Here is a 16,494-nt window from a genome sequence, read left to right on the forward strand (position 1 = left end):
TTTAAAACATTTTTGGGGGGGTCGGGAAGGTGGGGGAGGCTAAGGGGTCAGTTTTAAAGGGTCGGGGTGGGTTTAGGGGTTGTTTTGGTGTGCCGGTTTTCCCACCCTCCCCCCAAATAACTCCCGTTAGTGGACACAAACCCGCTTAATGATTTTTCACGATAAAGCGGGGGAATTTCTATTGTATCGCACTCTTTAATGATTTTTGACGATTTAAAAAATAGCGGACGATATTTTAAATCGTCAAAAAATGATTCACATCCCTAATAACTCTACCCTGCTCTGTAAAGACAATGGTGGTATGTAGGGGGAGGAAGTGATTCTCTTCTCCATTCTATGAAGACAATTCTAGAGATTGGTGACTATTCAGTATCATCACGCGGCTGGCCCTCGCCTCCTCTGCCTCCACCGCAATCGGCGGCGAACCATCGGGGTCAGTGGAGACCCGCCTCGACCAGCCGCCCCTCCGTGCAGGACCCTGACGCCCTCGAAGCCCGCCCCGAGGCCCGCCCACTGCCGACAACAGCAAAAGCGCCGGTAGGCAGTTAAAAAGCCCCTACCTAGGCGCCGGCCCCTTAGTGCGCCCCTTTGTGCTGCCCCACAGTGCTGCCCTTCCCGCTCCCGTTTGCTCCCCCCACTTCCTAGCCACCGAACCCCTTCCAACCCCCCAGCACTGCCCCCCTCTTGCGTCCTCTTCCAACATCTCCTTAGACATCCTCCTGAGCTCCCACCCCTTGAACATTTCCCTACCCTCCCGTCAACCTCACCACCCTCCCAGCTCAGCTCCCCCGACCCTTTGCACTACACACCCAAGCCAACGACCCCAGCCACCCCCTCATAGCCACACCATGCACACCCACACCTACCTACCACCACCCCTCTGCAATTGCCCCCGGTCCACCAGACATCTCACCCCACCATACCCCAGACGCCTCACCCCCATCCCCACCACATCCCACTCACCACCCTCTCAATAATATCTTTGCTACTCATCAATGCACATGAATCTACCACCAAAAAAATCCCTATTCTTCATGACCTCCTGACAGACAATCACCCAGATTTCCTATGCATCACCGAAACATGGCTCAAAAAATCTGACACAGCGCTAATCAACCAACTGCCACCAATACCCAGACCAAGAAAAAAAGGAGGTGGCCTTCTCCTCTTAGCACACAAAAAGCTCAACCTCACATGCATCCCTATTACCACCTCCCCCCCCCCCTAGAAATGGGCATTTTTAAATCCAAATACCTCCAAATCCTACTTCTATATGCCCCTCCTAATAGCCTAATTCAAAACCTCTCCACCCTCATTGAAACCATCTCCTAACAAATCAACATGGACCTACCAGCCATAATACTGGGAGACTTCAGCCTCCACATGGACACATCCCCTCTACCTCCACAATGCAAACTCCTCCTCGACACCATGAATGCTATGGACTTCAAGCAAATCATTCACTCCCCAATGCAAAAATCAGGACACACCCTTGACTTGATCTTCATCAACAGCAAAATCTCAACCACCAAGAGTCCACCCACCACCACCAGCATTCCTTGGTCGGACCACAAACTCATCCAAACCTCACTACTCTTCAATACCCACCAGCCATCACCTAGCAGCAACTCCAAAAAATACATCCACTTCCCTAAACCGTGCCCCAGCGATGTCATCGCCGAACTCCTCCCCGATGCCCTAACCACTTTGGACCTCAAAGATCCAAATTCTGCCATCAACTCCTGGATCGACATCAACGCTGAAATCGCCAAAACCAAATGCCCCATCATATCCAAATCCATCCCCAATGACAATTCCCACAAAACTCCATGGTATACTCCCAAACTGAAAAATACCAAAATGCCAAAATACCAAAATGCCAAAAAAACCTGGAGAAGAAATCCCACTCCTCCCCACCTCGACAGATACAGAACCCTCCTCTATATTTACAGAACTGACACCGACAAAGCCAAGCATGAATTCTACGTAAAAAAAATTCACCAGCACCAGCACAACCCCAGAGCACTATTTGAATTCGTCGCCAAATTGATGCAACCCAGCCACCTCACCCCTTCTTCAGACAGCAACGCAAAGACCTGCAATGAACTCGCCCGTTTCTTCTCTGAGAAAATCACCAATCTCATATCTCCCAATCTTCACACAAAAGAAGAATCACCAACCCCATCCAGTGAAACATCAACCACCTGGACCATTGCCCATTGCCTCAACCGAAGTAAATAAGTTCATCCAGAAAATCAACCCAGCCTCACACCCCATCAACACAATCCCAGTCAAGACCCTCAAACTCATCCCCGACATCATCGCCAAACCCATCGCAGACATAATCAATACTTCACTTGAACAAGGTATCTTCCCGGAAGCACTGAAATGTGCCATAATTAAACCCATCCTCAAAAAGCCACATCTCAACCCCTCCTACCCCTCCAACTACAGACCAATCTCTAATCTCTCCTTCGTATCCAAGATCATCGAGAAACATGTGAACCTCCAACTATCCGAGCATCTAGAAAATCAAAACATCCTGTACCACAGCCAACACGGCTTCAGAAAATCCCTACGCACCGAGACCCTCCTCCTATCGCTCACAGACACAGCACTGAGAGGCATCAACGCCGGTCATTCTTACCTCCTCATCCTCCTGGACATCTCTGCCACCTTTGACACCATAAACCATGACTTACTCATAACGCGACAGGTGGAGATCGGCCTAAGAGAAAACACCCTCAACTGGTTTCAATCATACCTATCCAACAGATCCTACAAAGTCCACCTCAACAACTGTGAATCAGACCAATACCCACTCCCCCACGGAGTTCCACAAGGATCGTCCCTTTCATCAACCCTGTTCAATATATACATGCTCCCACACTCTGTAAGTTCCTCTCCAGCTTGAACCTCATTTTCTACATCTACGCAGACGATGTCCAGATTCTCCTCCCCATCAAAGAAAGTTTAACCAACGCCATTACACTCTGGGACTCACTCGCCACCCAAATAAAGAATATCCTCTCGCAGATATCCCTCACCCTCAACCACAAAAAAACTGAAATACTATACATATCAAACAAACCCTCCACCAAAACCAACAAAGACCTCTCCTCTCCCCTACCTAACATCTCCCTCGCCAATGAGGTCAGAGATCTCGGCATCACCCTTGACTCAGACCTCAATATGAAAAAACACATCAGCATGACAATCAAAGAGGGCTTCTACAAACTACAAGTCCTCAAAAAGCTCAAACCACTTCTTTTCCCATATGACTACCGCTCCGTGCTACAATCCCTCATACTATCCAAGTTGGACTATTGTAACTCCCTCCTCCTTGGACTTCCTGCCTCCACCTTAAAACCCCTCCAGCTGCTTCAAAATGCAGCAGCCAGATCCCTCACAAACAGCAACCGTTCCTCACACATCACCCCCATACTAAAAGAACTCCACTGGCTCCCCATATCACACCAATCACAATACAAAACCTCACCATACTTCACAAAACCATCAACAACCATAAAATCAAATGGTCCAACAACCCTTCCCAACCACACCACAGCCAGAAAAACCTGTGATCTCAAAACACAGGCCTACTTATCATTCCCCACACTAAACTAGCACACCTCACCTCCACCAGACAACGCACCTTCTCTGTAGCTGGCTCCACCCTCTGGAACAAGCTCCCCTCTCAACTCAGACTGGAACCCTCCATTCACTCATTTAAAAAGAAATTGAAAACATGGCTATTCCTCAATGCCTACCATGGCACAACCTAACCCTCCCCCCCCCCCCCTTCACTACCCACTGCAACGCAAACTGTGCCTCTCGGACCCGCCATTACAATCATTGTACTTTTTGGCATCCAATATTGAGACCCCCCTACCCTCACCATCCGTATCACCCACCGTTATTCTTGTCACATGCTACTCCCGCCACATGTTCTCCCCACAACGCCTATACCACTCTTCTTAAAATTTGCAATCTAAACTTACGTTACATAATATGTATTAGTACCAGTCACAGTTATTGTTAAATGATTTTTGTTAAATGATGTTTGTATATTTTGTATCAATCTCAGTTAATGTTAAAATGTAAAATGGTATGACCCTAGTCGTACTATTCCAGTTGTTGTAATGTAAACCGATGTGATGTATGCCAACGAATGTCGGTATATAAAAGCAAATAAATAAATAAATATCAATAAAGATGACAGTGAAAGTTGATGACTCTTCCCTGTTCTACAAAGATGATAGTGGAGGTCTGTATCCCTCTTCCCTTCTCTGTAAAGAGAGGTTGGATGCTTGTTGCACTTTTTCCTGTCCTGTAAAAATGATGGTAGAGGTTTGCAAATATTTCTTGATTTATAAAGATGAGGGTGAAGACTGGTGACTTTCTTCCCTGTTCAGTAAAGATGAACCTAATTCAACCTATTGGTTGATAACTTATTTCACTGTTGTATAAAGAAAATGCTGGAGATTGGTGACTTTCTTCTCTGTTTTATAGAGATGAGGATGGAGGCTGGTCAGTGGCGTAGCGAGGGGTGGGCAGCCGCCCCGGGCGCCGGGTCTAAGGGGGCGCCAAAAAGCTATTTAAATAAAAAAAGAAATTAGTATTTTAAGCCCAGATGTAAGTGTTGTTGAATACTGGCAGATCGTCTTTTTTTTGTTTTGTTTTGTTATGAGAGATTTATAGTAATGGTAATTCAATTTACTTAGGGGCGCCTGTGCTCTAGCCCAGGGGTCCCCAACCACCGGTCCGCGGACCGGGACCAGGCCGTGGGAGTTTTTTGCCGGTCCGTGGCACCGCCAAGCACCGGCAGGTGTGTCGCGCGCTCCCGGTCTCTCCCGCTGCCGTTGCCGCCGGGCTGTCAGCACGTTCAAGCTCAGTGGGAACGGCAGCGGTGCTAGAAGAAGCTGTGGCACCCGTGGCTGGGCCTTTTCTTCTTCCCGCGCCTGCCCCCCCCCCCTCCCGTGACCCGGAACAGGAAGTGATACGCGGTGCGCGGGAAGGAGAAAGAGCCGTGACGCATGATAAAGTAGCAGTGGCGGCTGCAGCATCGGTCCCCGAGCAATCGAAGCAGCCGGTAATCGAGAAAGGAGTCAGCAGCATGAGCCTCCCGCAGCCGATGGGATTCTTCTTTCTTGGCCTGCGGGGGCTGCAGCAGCTACCATTTGTGCTCCGGGGGAGGAGAGAGGAAGTGAGTGAGAGAAAGAGAGAGAAGCAGCCAGTCAGCCTGTGTGTGATTGACTGGTCAGAGAGCTGAAGTGTGTGTGTATGTGAGAGACAATGAAAGTGATTGCTCAGGGAGATGACTGATGTGTATGTGAGAGTGTGAGACATTAGTCAGGGAGGTGACTGATGTGTGTGTGTGAGAGAGAAAAAGCATGGAAGTGAGAAGTCTGGGTATGTGGGAAAGCATGGGCGTAAGAAGCCTGGTGTTGTGGGGGTGAAAAAAAGCATGGGAGTGAGAAACCTGGGTGAGTGTGCATGCATGAGAGAGAGAGACTGCTTGGTAAGGTGACGGTGTGTGTGAGAGAAAAAGACTGGTGTGTGTGAATGTGAGAGAATGTGATTCAGGGAATGAGAAGCCTGTGCACGTGGAGAGTGAGCATGGAAATGAGAGAGACTGGTGTGTGTGAATGTGAGAGGATGTGATTCAGGGAATGAGAAGCCTGTGCACGTGGAGAGTGAGCATGGAAATGAGAGAGACTGGTGTGTGTGTAACAGAGAGAAAGTGAGTATGGGAATGAGAAGCCTGTGCACGTGAAGAGTGAGCATGGGAGTGAGAAACCTGGGTGTGTGTGAGACACATCATGGGAGGGAGAAGCCTGTATATCTGAAAGAGAACATGGGAGTGAGAGACTGGTGAGTGTGTGTGTGTGTGTGTGTGTGTGTGTGTGTGTGTGAGAGAGAGAGAGAGAGAAAGTGATTATGGGAATGAGAAGCCTGTGCATGTGGAGAGAACAAGCATGGGAGTGAGAGACTGGTGAGTGAGTGTGTGTGTGTCTGTGTGTGTGTGTGTGTGAGAGACAGAGAAAGTGATTATGAGAGTGAGAAGCCCATATATGTAAGTAGAACACGGGAGTGGGAAGCCTGTGTGTGTGTGTATGGCATGAGAGAAACTGTTCAGGAAGGTGACTGGTGTGTGTGTGCCAAAGACTGTTTGGGAGATGATTGGTGTGTGAGAGACAGAAACTGGTCATGGGGGCATGACTGGTATGGTATGTGTGTGAGAGACATGGGCACTAAGGAAGAGGACCATGAGTATAGAGCTTAGCTTCTACTGCTGCTTCTGGTGTGTGCCACGGCTTGCAGGGAAGAGGAGTAGGAGAGCTGCTGGAGGGGGTAAGTAAAGGTGGCTTTTTAAGTTTATTTTTCTTGATTGACTGCCATTTTAATTGTGTGATGTCTGCTTTTTTATTGGTGTTTGGAGAATGTTTAATAGTTTTTATGAGTTTTTAATTGTTGGATGTTATTCTGTTCATAGTTTATGTGCATTACTACAGATCCTTGGGAGTATGTTAAACCAGTAATAGTAATACTATATTTCCTGGCGTGTAGCCAGATGGACTCAGAACGAATGGGTATAGTATGCTCGTGCTAGCAGTTGGAGACGGATCTGACGTCAGCATGGGTATATATACCCCCACAGGAAGCGTAGCAACTTAGTAATTTCTGTCTCCAAAGCAGTTTGGAGAGCCTGCACGCTCGCTGAGTGTGTTTCCAATCTACTTTCTACTTTTTACTTTCTTCTTACTAAATTTCTACTGCAACATCGAGCCCCGCACTCCTGCGGTGATACCCTTGGGGTCCCTCCCCCAGTAGAGTTTCCCGGGGTGATTTCCGTGATCCCCCAGAGGTGTAAGACCTCGGTCCGGTGGCCGAATCGCGGCAGGGACATAGCCCCTGGGCGAGGCTCGGGCGTGGCGAGCGAGGCGCCTCGGTCCCGGCGTGGACGAGGCAGCGGGTGCATATCCTCAAATGCGGCGGTGAAGGTACTTGCCCTCTCCCCCCGCAGCCGGAGACCGCCTGGGTTCCAGCCGGGAAGCGCCAAGGATCAGGTAAGGCGTACATCTCTTACTTTTTGGTCTCCGAGGAACCGAGGATCGGCGGCGTGGCACGCCATGGAGGGCGCCATTTTGTGGGCCTTGTTCAGGTATTGAGCGCCCGTGATAGGTGCATGTCTATGACTAAGCGCATATTATATACTTTATTGTGCGTATATTGCTGACTGCTTATTGCTGAGAGCATATTGAATACCATTTAGCGTGTACTGCTAACCGCTTATTGCTGTTGGTGCATGAGCATATGGTATACTATTGAGCGTGTATTGCTGACTGCTTATTGCTGAGAGCATACTGACTACCATCGAGCGTATATTGCTAACCGCATATTTCTGAGAGCATATTGAATACCATTGAGCGTGTATTGCTAACCGCTTATTGCTGAGAACATATTGAATACCATTGAGCGTATATTGCTAACCGCATATTGCTGAGAGCATATTAAATATCATTGAGCGTATATTGCTGATCACATATTATTGTGCGCCTGTTCTATTAAGCGTATATTGCTGCCGCATATTATTAAGCGCCTGTTCTATTAAGCGTATATTGCTGCCGCATATTATTGTGCTCCTGTTCTATTAAGCGTATATTGCTGCCGCATATTATTGTGCGCCTGTTGTATTAAGCGTATATTTCTGCCGCATATTATTGTGCGCCTGTTCTATTAAGCGTATATTGCTGCCGCATATTATTGTGCGCCTGTTGTGTTAAGCGGATATTGCTGCCGTATATTATTATTGTGCGCCTGTTCTATTAAGCGTATATTGCTGCTGCTTATTATTGTGCGCCTGTTGTGTTAAGCGCATATTGCTGCCGCTTATTATTGAGCGCCTGTTGTGTTAAGCGCATATTACTGCCGCATATTATTATTGAGCGCCTGTTGTGTTAAGCGCATATTGCTGCCGCATATTATTATTGTGCGCCTGTTGTGTTAAGCGCATATTGCTGCCGCATATTATTATTGTGCGCCTGTTGTGTTAAGCGCATATTGCTGCCGCATATTATTATTGAGCGCCTGTTGTGTTAAGCGCATATTGCTGCCGCATATTATTATTGTGCGCCTGTTGTGTTAAGCGCATATTGCTGCCGCTTATTATTGAGCGCCTGTTGTGTTAAGCGCATATTACTGCCGCATATTATTATTGAGCGCCTGTTGTGTTAAGCGCATATTGCTGCCGCATATTATTATTGAGCGCCTGTTGTGTTAAGCGCATATTGCTGCCGCATATTATTATTGTGCGCCTGTTGTGTTAAGCGCATATTGCTGCCGCATATTATTATTGTGCGCCTGTTGTGTTAAGCGCATATTGCTGCTGCATATTATTATTGAGCGCCTGTTGTGTTAAGCGCATATTGCTGCCGCATATTATTATTGTGCGCCTGTTGTGTTAAGCGCATATTGCTGCCGCTTATTATTCAATGGAACAGAAAGCCTCAACATCTTCAGCGGGGGCGCCTCCGGCCTCAGGCATTACAGCCCTCGGCCTCTGCTCTGCATGCCAGCTTAGAGCCACGCACAGTGAAGAGCCTGACTCCCTATGTGCCCAATGTGAGGAGGCCGTGGGACCCTCGGGCCAGGACCCATCTCAGCCACGATTTATTGACAGCTCCCTAGGGGCTACCCCGGATTTGGCGGTCAGTCTCGACCAATCAGGAATCCCGGGGGATCTCGTACCCCGGCGATTAGAGGCTGCTTCCATTTCCTGGGTGGATTTCTTTAAGGGGATTTATGCCTTTGTACAGATGCAAACGGCGTCCCGCCCAGGCCCTGCAGTGCCTGCTGTTCCTGTTGGTCCTGCTGTTTCTGCGGTTCCTGCGGTGGCTGCTACTGCGGCGGCCGCTGTGGCTGCCGCTGCGGTGGCGGCTCCTGCGGATCCTGTTCCTGGAACCTCCCGCCGCTGGACAGTCCAGATCAGTCAGACCAGGAGTTTTCACCGGATGAGTCCGAACTCCCGGACGAGGGGGACCTTCCCCCAGGGATTGAGCCATATAGAACCATGAGGCGGTTCTTCCCTAAGGAGGATCTTTCGGACCTGGTGTCTCAGTGCCTGGCGGAGTTGGATATTTCAGGCCCCAGCACTACGGTACCCTCTGCGCAGAACCCCCTGCTGGAAGGTCTTCGTCTACAGCCCGCCATTTTCCCTTCTTGCAAGCCGCTCAACAACTGATAGATTTAGAATGGGCGGCACCGGCGGCCGCATTCAAAGGGGGTCGGGCCCTGATGGGCATGTACCCACTGGCACCGGCTATCCAGGACCTGCTGGCGTGCCCTCAGGTGGACACCTTGAATTAGCGCTGTGGTCAAGCGCACTACCATTCCGGTTGAAGGGGGGGGCGGCCCTCAAGGAGCCTCATGATCGGCGACTGGACGCCATCCTGAAACAGACCTTTGAGGTGGCAGCTCTATCTTTGCAGATCGCAACTTGCTGCACAGTGGTGACACGTGCCTGTTTGTCACAGGTCAGGAACAATGCTCCAGCAGCAGACATGGAGTCCGCTGTCTCGTTCCTCACGGATGCTGCATCAGACCTGGTCCGAACAACAGCCAAGGGGATCTCATCCTCCGTAGCCGCCAGGAGGCAGCTCTGGATCTGGAAATGGTCGGCCGATGCGCCTTCCAAGACACGCCTCACCAGGTTGCCCTTTAAGGGCTCTTTCCTGTTTGGCAGCGACCTTGATAAACTGGCCAGCACATGGGGCACCTCTCCAGTACCTCGACTGCCGGAAGATCGGTTCAGAAGGAACCAGCGCGCCTTTCCAAGGCCCTCCAGGGGTAGAAGCTCCCAGCGCTTCATTCCCTACAGGAGTCACTACCAGGCACCACGTCCTCAGGCCCGGAATCAGTCCTTTCAGACCAAGCAGCACAAGAGGGGAGCAGGCCCGGGCTCCGGTCCCGGCCGCGCCTCACAATGAGAATCCGCCGATTCATCTGGGGGACGGAGCCATAGGGGGCAGGTTAACCCTCTTCTACCCCAGATGGGTCGAGATTACATCGGACCAGTGGGTCCTCACCATTATCCGAGAGGGGTATTATCTGGACTTTCATCACCTCCCTCCGGACAGGTTTGTGGAATCTTCCTGTCCCACACACAAGAAGGCAGCATTGGAAGCTACCCTGGCGAGGCTCCTGTCCTTGAAAGCCATCATCCCAGTACCTGCATGGGAAGTGAATTCTGGACACTATTCCATTTATTTCATGGTACCCAAGAAAGGGGGCACCTTTCGGCCCGTACTGGACCTCAAGTCAGTCAATCGATACTTAAGGGTCCCGAGGTTTCCATGCGAAACCTCGGGACCCTTAACTCCAAGAGAATTCCTCACGGCCTTAGACTTGTCGGAAGCCTACCTGCATATCCCGATCCATCCGGATCATCAGCGCTACCTCTGCTTCAAGGTTCTAGGACGCCAGTTACGGTGGTGGTTGCAGTCCAACCACACGAGCAGGGGGTCGAAGATGTCCTCCCCCACGTGGACTCTGCTTACCACAGATGCCAGTCTGAGCGGCTGGGGAGCACACTGCGAAGGACTCACCGCTCAAGGACGGTGGAACAGAGAAGAGTCAGCGTGGAACATCAACCGTCTACAGGCTCGGGCAGTCCGATTGGCATGCCTTCGATTTGTTCACAATCAGGTCTATCCTGTAAAGTGCGGCCACGTTTACCCTGCTCCTAAGCCGCGTTTTACTCACTTTCCGGCCGCGTTATCCCTTCCTGCGATCCCGAATCCACTATAACCTACTCCTACCGCGTCCTAAAATCCCCGGCCAACCCCTTCCGCACGCGGCATGGATATTGCATGCAAACAAGCGAATTAGCTATTCCCTAGCATCCCGTAACCCGCGCCCCGACTATCGCTATCTTTCCCTGCAGTTTTGCCGCGCGTTTAACCTGCTAACTTACCGCCTACCCTGACCCCTGCGGTAGAGGCAGGGGTAAGGGTAGGTGGCAAGCTTTCCCCCAGCCCCCGCTCACCTGCCCCGGCCGCGATCATGGGTGCCGGTCTCCGGGGCAGCCCCAGTCCTCTCCCCTCCTCCCGAAGCAAAAAAAAAAAAAAGCGAAAAAACCAAAAGCAAAAAGTAAGTCGCTTCGCCGCTTCACTCTTCCCTCCTCCTGGAGCAGGGCGCGAAAAGCAGCCTTGCTCCAGGAGGAGGGAAGAAGAGACACTAAGCGGCGAAGCGACTTACTTTCTGCTTTTGGTTTTTTCGCTTTTTTTTTTTTTTGCTTTGCCGCTGTCAGAGTGTCTCTTCTCAGGGGAGAAGAGATGACAGCGGCGAAGCAACTTACTTTTGCATCCGATCGGACCCGACAGCGGCGAAGCAAAAAAAAAAAGCGAAAAAACCAAAAGGGAACCCGGACCCGGACCCGACCCGACTTACTTTTCCAGCCGTCCGGCCATCTGAAGATATCGTTGCTCCCCTGCCTCCCCGGGAAGATGGCTGCCAGCACGGGGGAAAGCGGCCCCTGTGCATTCAATTGGCTGCTCAAGACGTGACGTCACGACGTTTGGCGTCACGGCTTTTTTTTTTGCTTCGCCGCTGTCGGGTCCAATCGGATGCAAAAGTAAGTTGCTTCGCCGGATGGCTGCAAAAGTAAGTCGGGTCGGGTCCGTGTCCGGTCGGGTCGGGTCCGGGTTCCCTTTTGGTTTTTTCGCTTTTTTTTTTCCTTCACCGCTGTCGGGTCCGATCGGATGCAAAAGTAAGTTGCTTCGCTGCTGTCATCTCTCTCCCCTCCTCCCGGAGCAAGGCTGCTTTTCGCGCCCTGCTTCGGGAGGAGGGGAGGGGGGACTGGCAGTCCCGACTTCCTGGTATCTGTCATTTCAAATGACATTTGAAATGACAGATACCAGCTTGGCGTGAAGCGTTAGGCCCGCGCACCCAGGATACTGTATAGGCGCTCTATCCAGTAAAATGGGTTGCGCGGGCCTAAGGCTTCACGGACGCGGTTTACATTTACATAAAATTAGTGTTCAGGATCGAGCGGTAGGTGAGCTGCACTGTGTGTGCGGCAACCGCGGGTGCCCTGGGCACTATCGCAGCTCTTCCTACCGCTCGGTACTGGATAGACCTGAGACTGAAGAACAGAGCAGTCAGAGTGATGTCCGACAACGCCACCACGGTGGCCTACATCAACCGTCAGGGCGGAACCAGAAGCCGACAAGTATCTCTGGAGATCGCCCCACTGATGGCTTGGGCAGAGGCGAATCTTCAGGACATCTCCGCCGTCCACATTGCCGGGAAGGACAACACCACGGCAGACTTCCTCAGCAGAGAAAGCCTAAATCCGGGAGAGTGGCAGCTGTCAATCACAGCCTTCCAGATGATTGTGGATCACTGGGGGATTCCGGACATGGATTTACTGGCGGACAAGTCCAATGCTCAAGTACCCAGATACTTCAGCCGCAAGCGCGATCCGTTCTCACACGGAATCTATGCCCTGGTTCAGCCATGGCCTCCAGGGACTCTGCTATACGCCTTTCCTCCGTGGCCTCTGCTGGGCGCCCTCATCCACAAGATTCAGAAACACCGGGGCCTAGTTCTTCTAGTGGCACCAAACTGGCCAAGAAGACCCTGGTACGCGGACATGAGAAGACTACTGGCAGGGGAGCCTCTTCCCCTGCCTCCTCTCCGGGACCTTCTACGTCAAGGTCCCATCCTTCACGAGGATCCAGCTCAATTCTCTCTTACGGTCTGGCCATTGAGAGGGCTAGACTAAAGAAAAGAGGTTACTCGGAGCCCGTGATAGATACACTCCTCCGAGCTCGCACGTTTTCCACATCCCTCACCTACGTAAGGATCTGGAGAGTATTTGAAGCATGGTGCGACACTCATGGCACCAATCCACATGCGACCACAATCCCTATTGTGCTGGATTTCCTGCAAGATGGACTTCAGAAAGGTCTCTCCCTCAGCTCCATCAAGGTTCAGGTGGCTGCGCTGTCTTGCTACGGTCCCAGGAGGGATGGCAAGACCATTGCCAAGCACCCAGATGTTTCTCGCTTCCTGAAAGGAGTCAAGCATATTCGTCCGCCACTGAAGTGGCCTGTGCCCTTATGGAACCTCAACCTTGTTTTGGATTTCCTCGCGGGATCCACCTTCAGACCCCTTCGGGGCCTGTCTCTCCGTTCTCTAACCTTAAAGATGGTGTTCTTGCTGGCGGTGTGCTCAGCACGCCGCATCTCAGAGCTACAAGCACTGTCTTGCCGTGATCCCTTTCTCAGAATCACTCCTGAGGCTATCCATCTTCGGACGGTTCCCTCCTTTCTACCTAAAGTGGTTTCACAGTTTCATCTTAACCAAACCATATCCTTGCCTACCACGGCGGGTTTGAAGAAATCTGAAGAAGGGCGTTTATTATGCCATCTCGACATTGGCAGATTACTGCCCAGATATCTGGACGTGACACAAGAAGTACGAAAGACGGACCATCTGTTCGTCCTGCATAGCGGAAAGAAACAAGGTGAAGAGGCCTCACGGCCCACCATCGCCCGCTGGATTAAAGAAGTTATCCGAGCAGCTTACGTAGAGGCTGGGAAATCTCCACCTCTACAGGTCAAGGCTCATTCTACCAGAGCACAAGCGGCATCCTGGTCAGAATCCAGGATGCTGTCGCCTGCAGAAATCTGTAAAGCGGCGACATGGTCCTCCTTCCATACCTTCTCCAGATTCTACCGTCTGGATGTCCAGGCCAGGGAGGACACAGCATTTGCGAGGGCGGTCCTACATGGTCCTCAGGCAGCCTCCCGCCCATGCTGGGAGTAAAGCTTTTGTACATCCCATTCGTTCTGAGTCCATCTAGCTACACGCCAGGAAATGTTGAGATTACTTACCTGATAATCTCCTTTTCCTTAGTGTAGACAGATGGACTCAGCATCCCACCCAGCTGCCTGTGTACATGGGTTTCACCGATTCAAGGTAAGCCATGTCATCTGTTCCATAAGAGCGTACACTCTACCAGGTGTCAACGCCTTCCGGTTGTGAATGCTGGCGGTCTCCAGCTACTATCAATCGGTCAGGGGAATCCTGTTTCACTATTTCACTGAGCGTCAGTACACACATCCATAACAACTTTTGCAAGGAAGATTACTAAGTTGCTACGCTTCCTGTGGGGGTATATATACCCGTGCTGACGTCAGATCCGTCTCCAACTGCTAGCACGAGCATACTATACCCATTTGTTCTGAGTCCATTTGTCTACACTAAGGAAAAGGAGATTATCAGGTAAGTAATCTCAACAATACTTTGGGGGGTACCTGGTCAGCAAGGCTAGGTCTGCTTGTACCCGGTGGCTTGCTGGGATTTGTAGTTCTTGTTTTCTCGGCGATAAGCAGAACCAGGCCTGGCTCCCTCGTACATCGGGAAGTTGCAGTTCCTGGGGTTTGCCGATCTGTTATTGCTTTGTTCATCCGCTCCGACTAGCTCACTGAATAGCTTGCCAGAGTTGACCTCAGAAGGTGTTTATATTTTTGTAATAAAAACCGTGCACTTTCTCTTACAACTACACTTCGTCATTTTGAAACATTTGTTCTGCTCTACATCAGGGTGGTGACTAAATAGCGCGCTTTCCAAGAAAGATCAGTGCAGCAACTTTGGTGCTTTCATCATGTAAATTACCTAGGTAGAAAGAAATATTAGTAGTTATAGTAAATACTGTACAGTATGAATCAGAGCAGGGGCTAAGTTCTTGCATTGACTTGCAATGTTACCATCAATTTTTACGCAAGATGCAAATCATTGATGGAGGGAGGGGGCGCCGAAGAAGTCTCTTGCCCCGGGCGCCAAATTGTCTAGCTACGCCACTGAGGCTGGTTACTGCTGGTAGAGGTTGATGATTCTTCCTTGTTCTATGAAGACGATACTACAGGATATAGGTTCTCTTACCTGTTCTATAAAGATGATGGTGAAGATTATTGATCCTCTTCCCTGCAGTATACCATTGATGGTAGACATTGGTGAATATTTTACTACTTTACAACAATTATGAAGGAGGTTGGTGACTCCTCCTTGCTTAACAAAGATGACAGTGGAAATTATTGACTCTCTTACCTGCTCTATAAAGACAATGAGAGATTCCCGGTTATTCTCCCACTCCTCTGGCAAGTCATTCTCATGAGGGTATTTATCACATCCTACATAGATTGATAGGTCAAAACAGTTTGTATGAAGATAACTGAAGTCATTTATGCCTGTGAAAGAGATAAGAGTGCACAGTAACCTTAGAGTATGCTACAATGTACTACACCATGAGACATCTAATTGACAGATCCATCAAATGGTGCAAAATCAGCATGGCGAGTAAAGTTATCCCATCAAGGTATATTACGTGCAAACAAAACCAACTACTGATAATGCACAGCTTACAAAATTTATGTACAAACTAATATGATTGTATGCATAGTTTTTAGTTCAATCGTTTTATTTTTATTCAGTATAAGAAAATGTTAAGTTTGTATTTCTGATTTATGTTTCTTGAAAATGTTAGAGCCCAGTTTCTCATAGTCTGCATAAGTCACCAAATGTGCAGGAAGTGGGGCCATGGAAATTTATGCTAGAATTTTATAAATGGTATCGCAGGAGCTGCACAACTTATTAAAAAAACTGTGTTTTTCTGCTCCAAAAGTCTGTGTGTATATTTGTAATGTAGGAAAATGCATACATTTTCTAAAATTACACACATTTAATTAATCCATGCATAAAAGATAAAACAGAATGTGCATGTAATAACACAGAGTTATACACAGAGCAGATAATTTATAAAACACCTACTTGTGCACATGCTTACAATCACCATTTCACCAACACCTCTACCAGTTCACTCACATCTCTCCCAGTTCACCTTGACACCCCCCCCCCCCCATCACAGTACAGCTGCAGAAGCCCAAACTAAGAGCCTTGAAGCCACTGGGGGACAGGAAAATGGGAAGATCCAGATTAACCAGGTTTTCTCTAAAATGATCCTGTTCAGTGCACCAGAAACTATGCTCTAGCACTTATTTCAGAGCATAGCAGCTCACTCTTACACCTTCATCTAGGACAGAAAACAGATGCTGAGGCAATCCAGCCTGTCTGTGAAATAGGCTCTGCACCTAATAGAAATGAATTCATGCACGCTCTGCCATGGACGTTAATTGCCACCATAGTAATACACATGCTCATACCCTTATGGATGCAATATAACTGGCTTACGATCCAGGAACACATGTGCAAAGAGACAATCTACTTCAAGCCTATACTCCAGCATTCTATATGGATTGGGCTCAAGACATGCCTGAGAGTGTGCCATTAGTAAGAACATTTAAAAAACTCCCAACCATGAGCAACAATCTTAAAAAAATAAGTTTTTTAGATTATGTTTTTTAAATTATATAGGGAACTAGTATCAGAATTAAAAGTGCTCTTTTCAATACAATCTCCAGGCTCTTG

General features: G+C 49.4%; 1 protein-coding gene across 5 annotated transcripts in view; it reads right to left on the minus strand.

Annotated features, from left to right (window-relative positions):
* Positions 1 to 16,494, minus strand: part of CPXM2 (carboxypeptidase X, M14 family member 2) — a 211,417-nt gene that overhangs the window by 25,170 nt on the left and 169,753 nt on the right. For all 5 annotated transcript variants that reach the window (XM_029610606.1, XM_029610602.1, XM_029610603.1 and 2 more), the window contains one exon: positions 15,118 to 15,257. In XM_029610606.1, the coding sequence (XP_029466466.1) occupies positions 15,118 to 15,257 (140 nt within the window). The remainder of the gene's footprint in view (positions 1 to 15,117; positions 15,258 to 16,494) is intronic.

Source organism: Rhinatrema bivittatum, chromosome 7, assembly GCF_901001135.1.
Source record: "Rhinatrema bivittatum chromosome 7, aRhiBiv1.1, whole genome shotgun sequence".
Lineage (NCBI taxonomy): Eukaryota > Metazoa > Chordata > Amphibia > Gymnophiona > Rhinatrematidae > Rhinatrema > Rhinatrema bivittatum.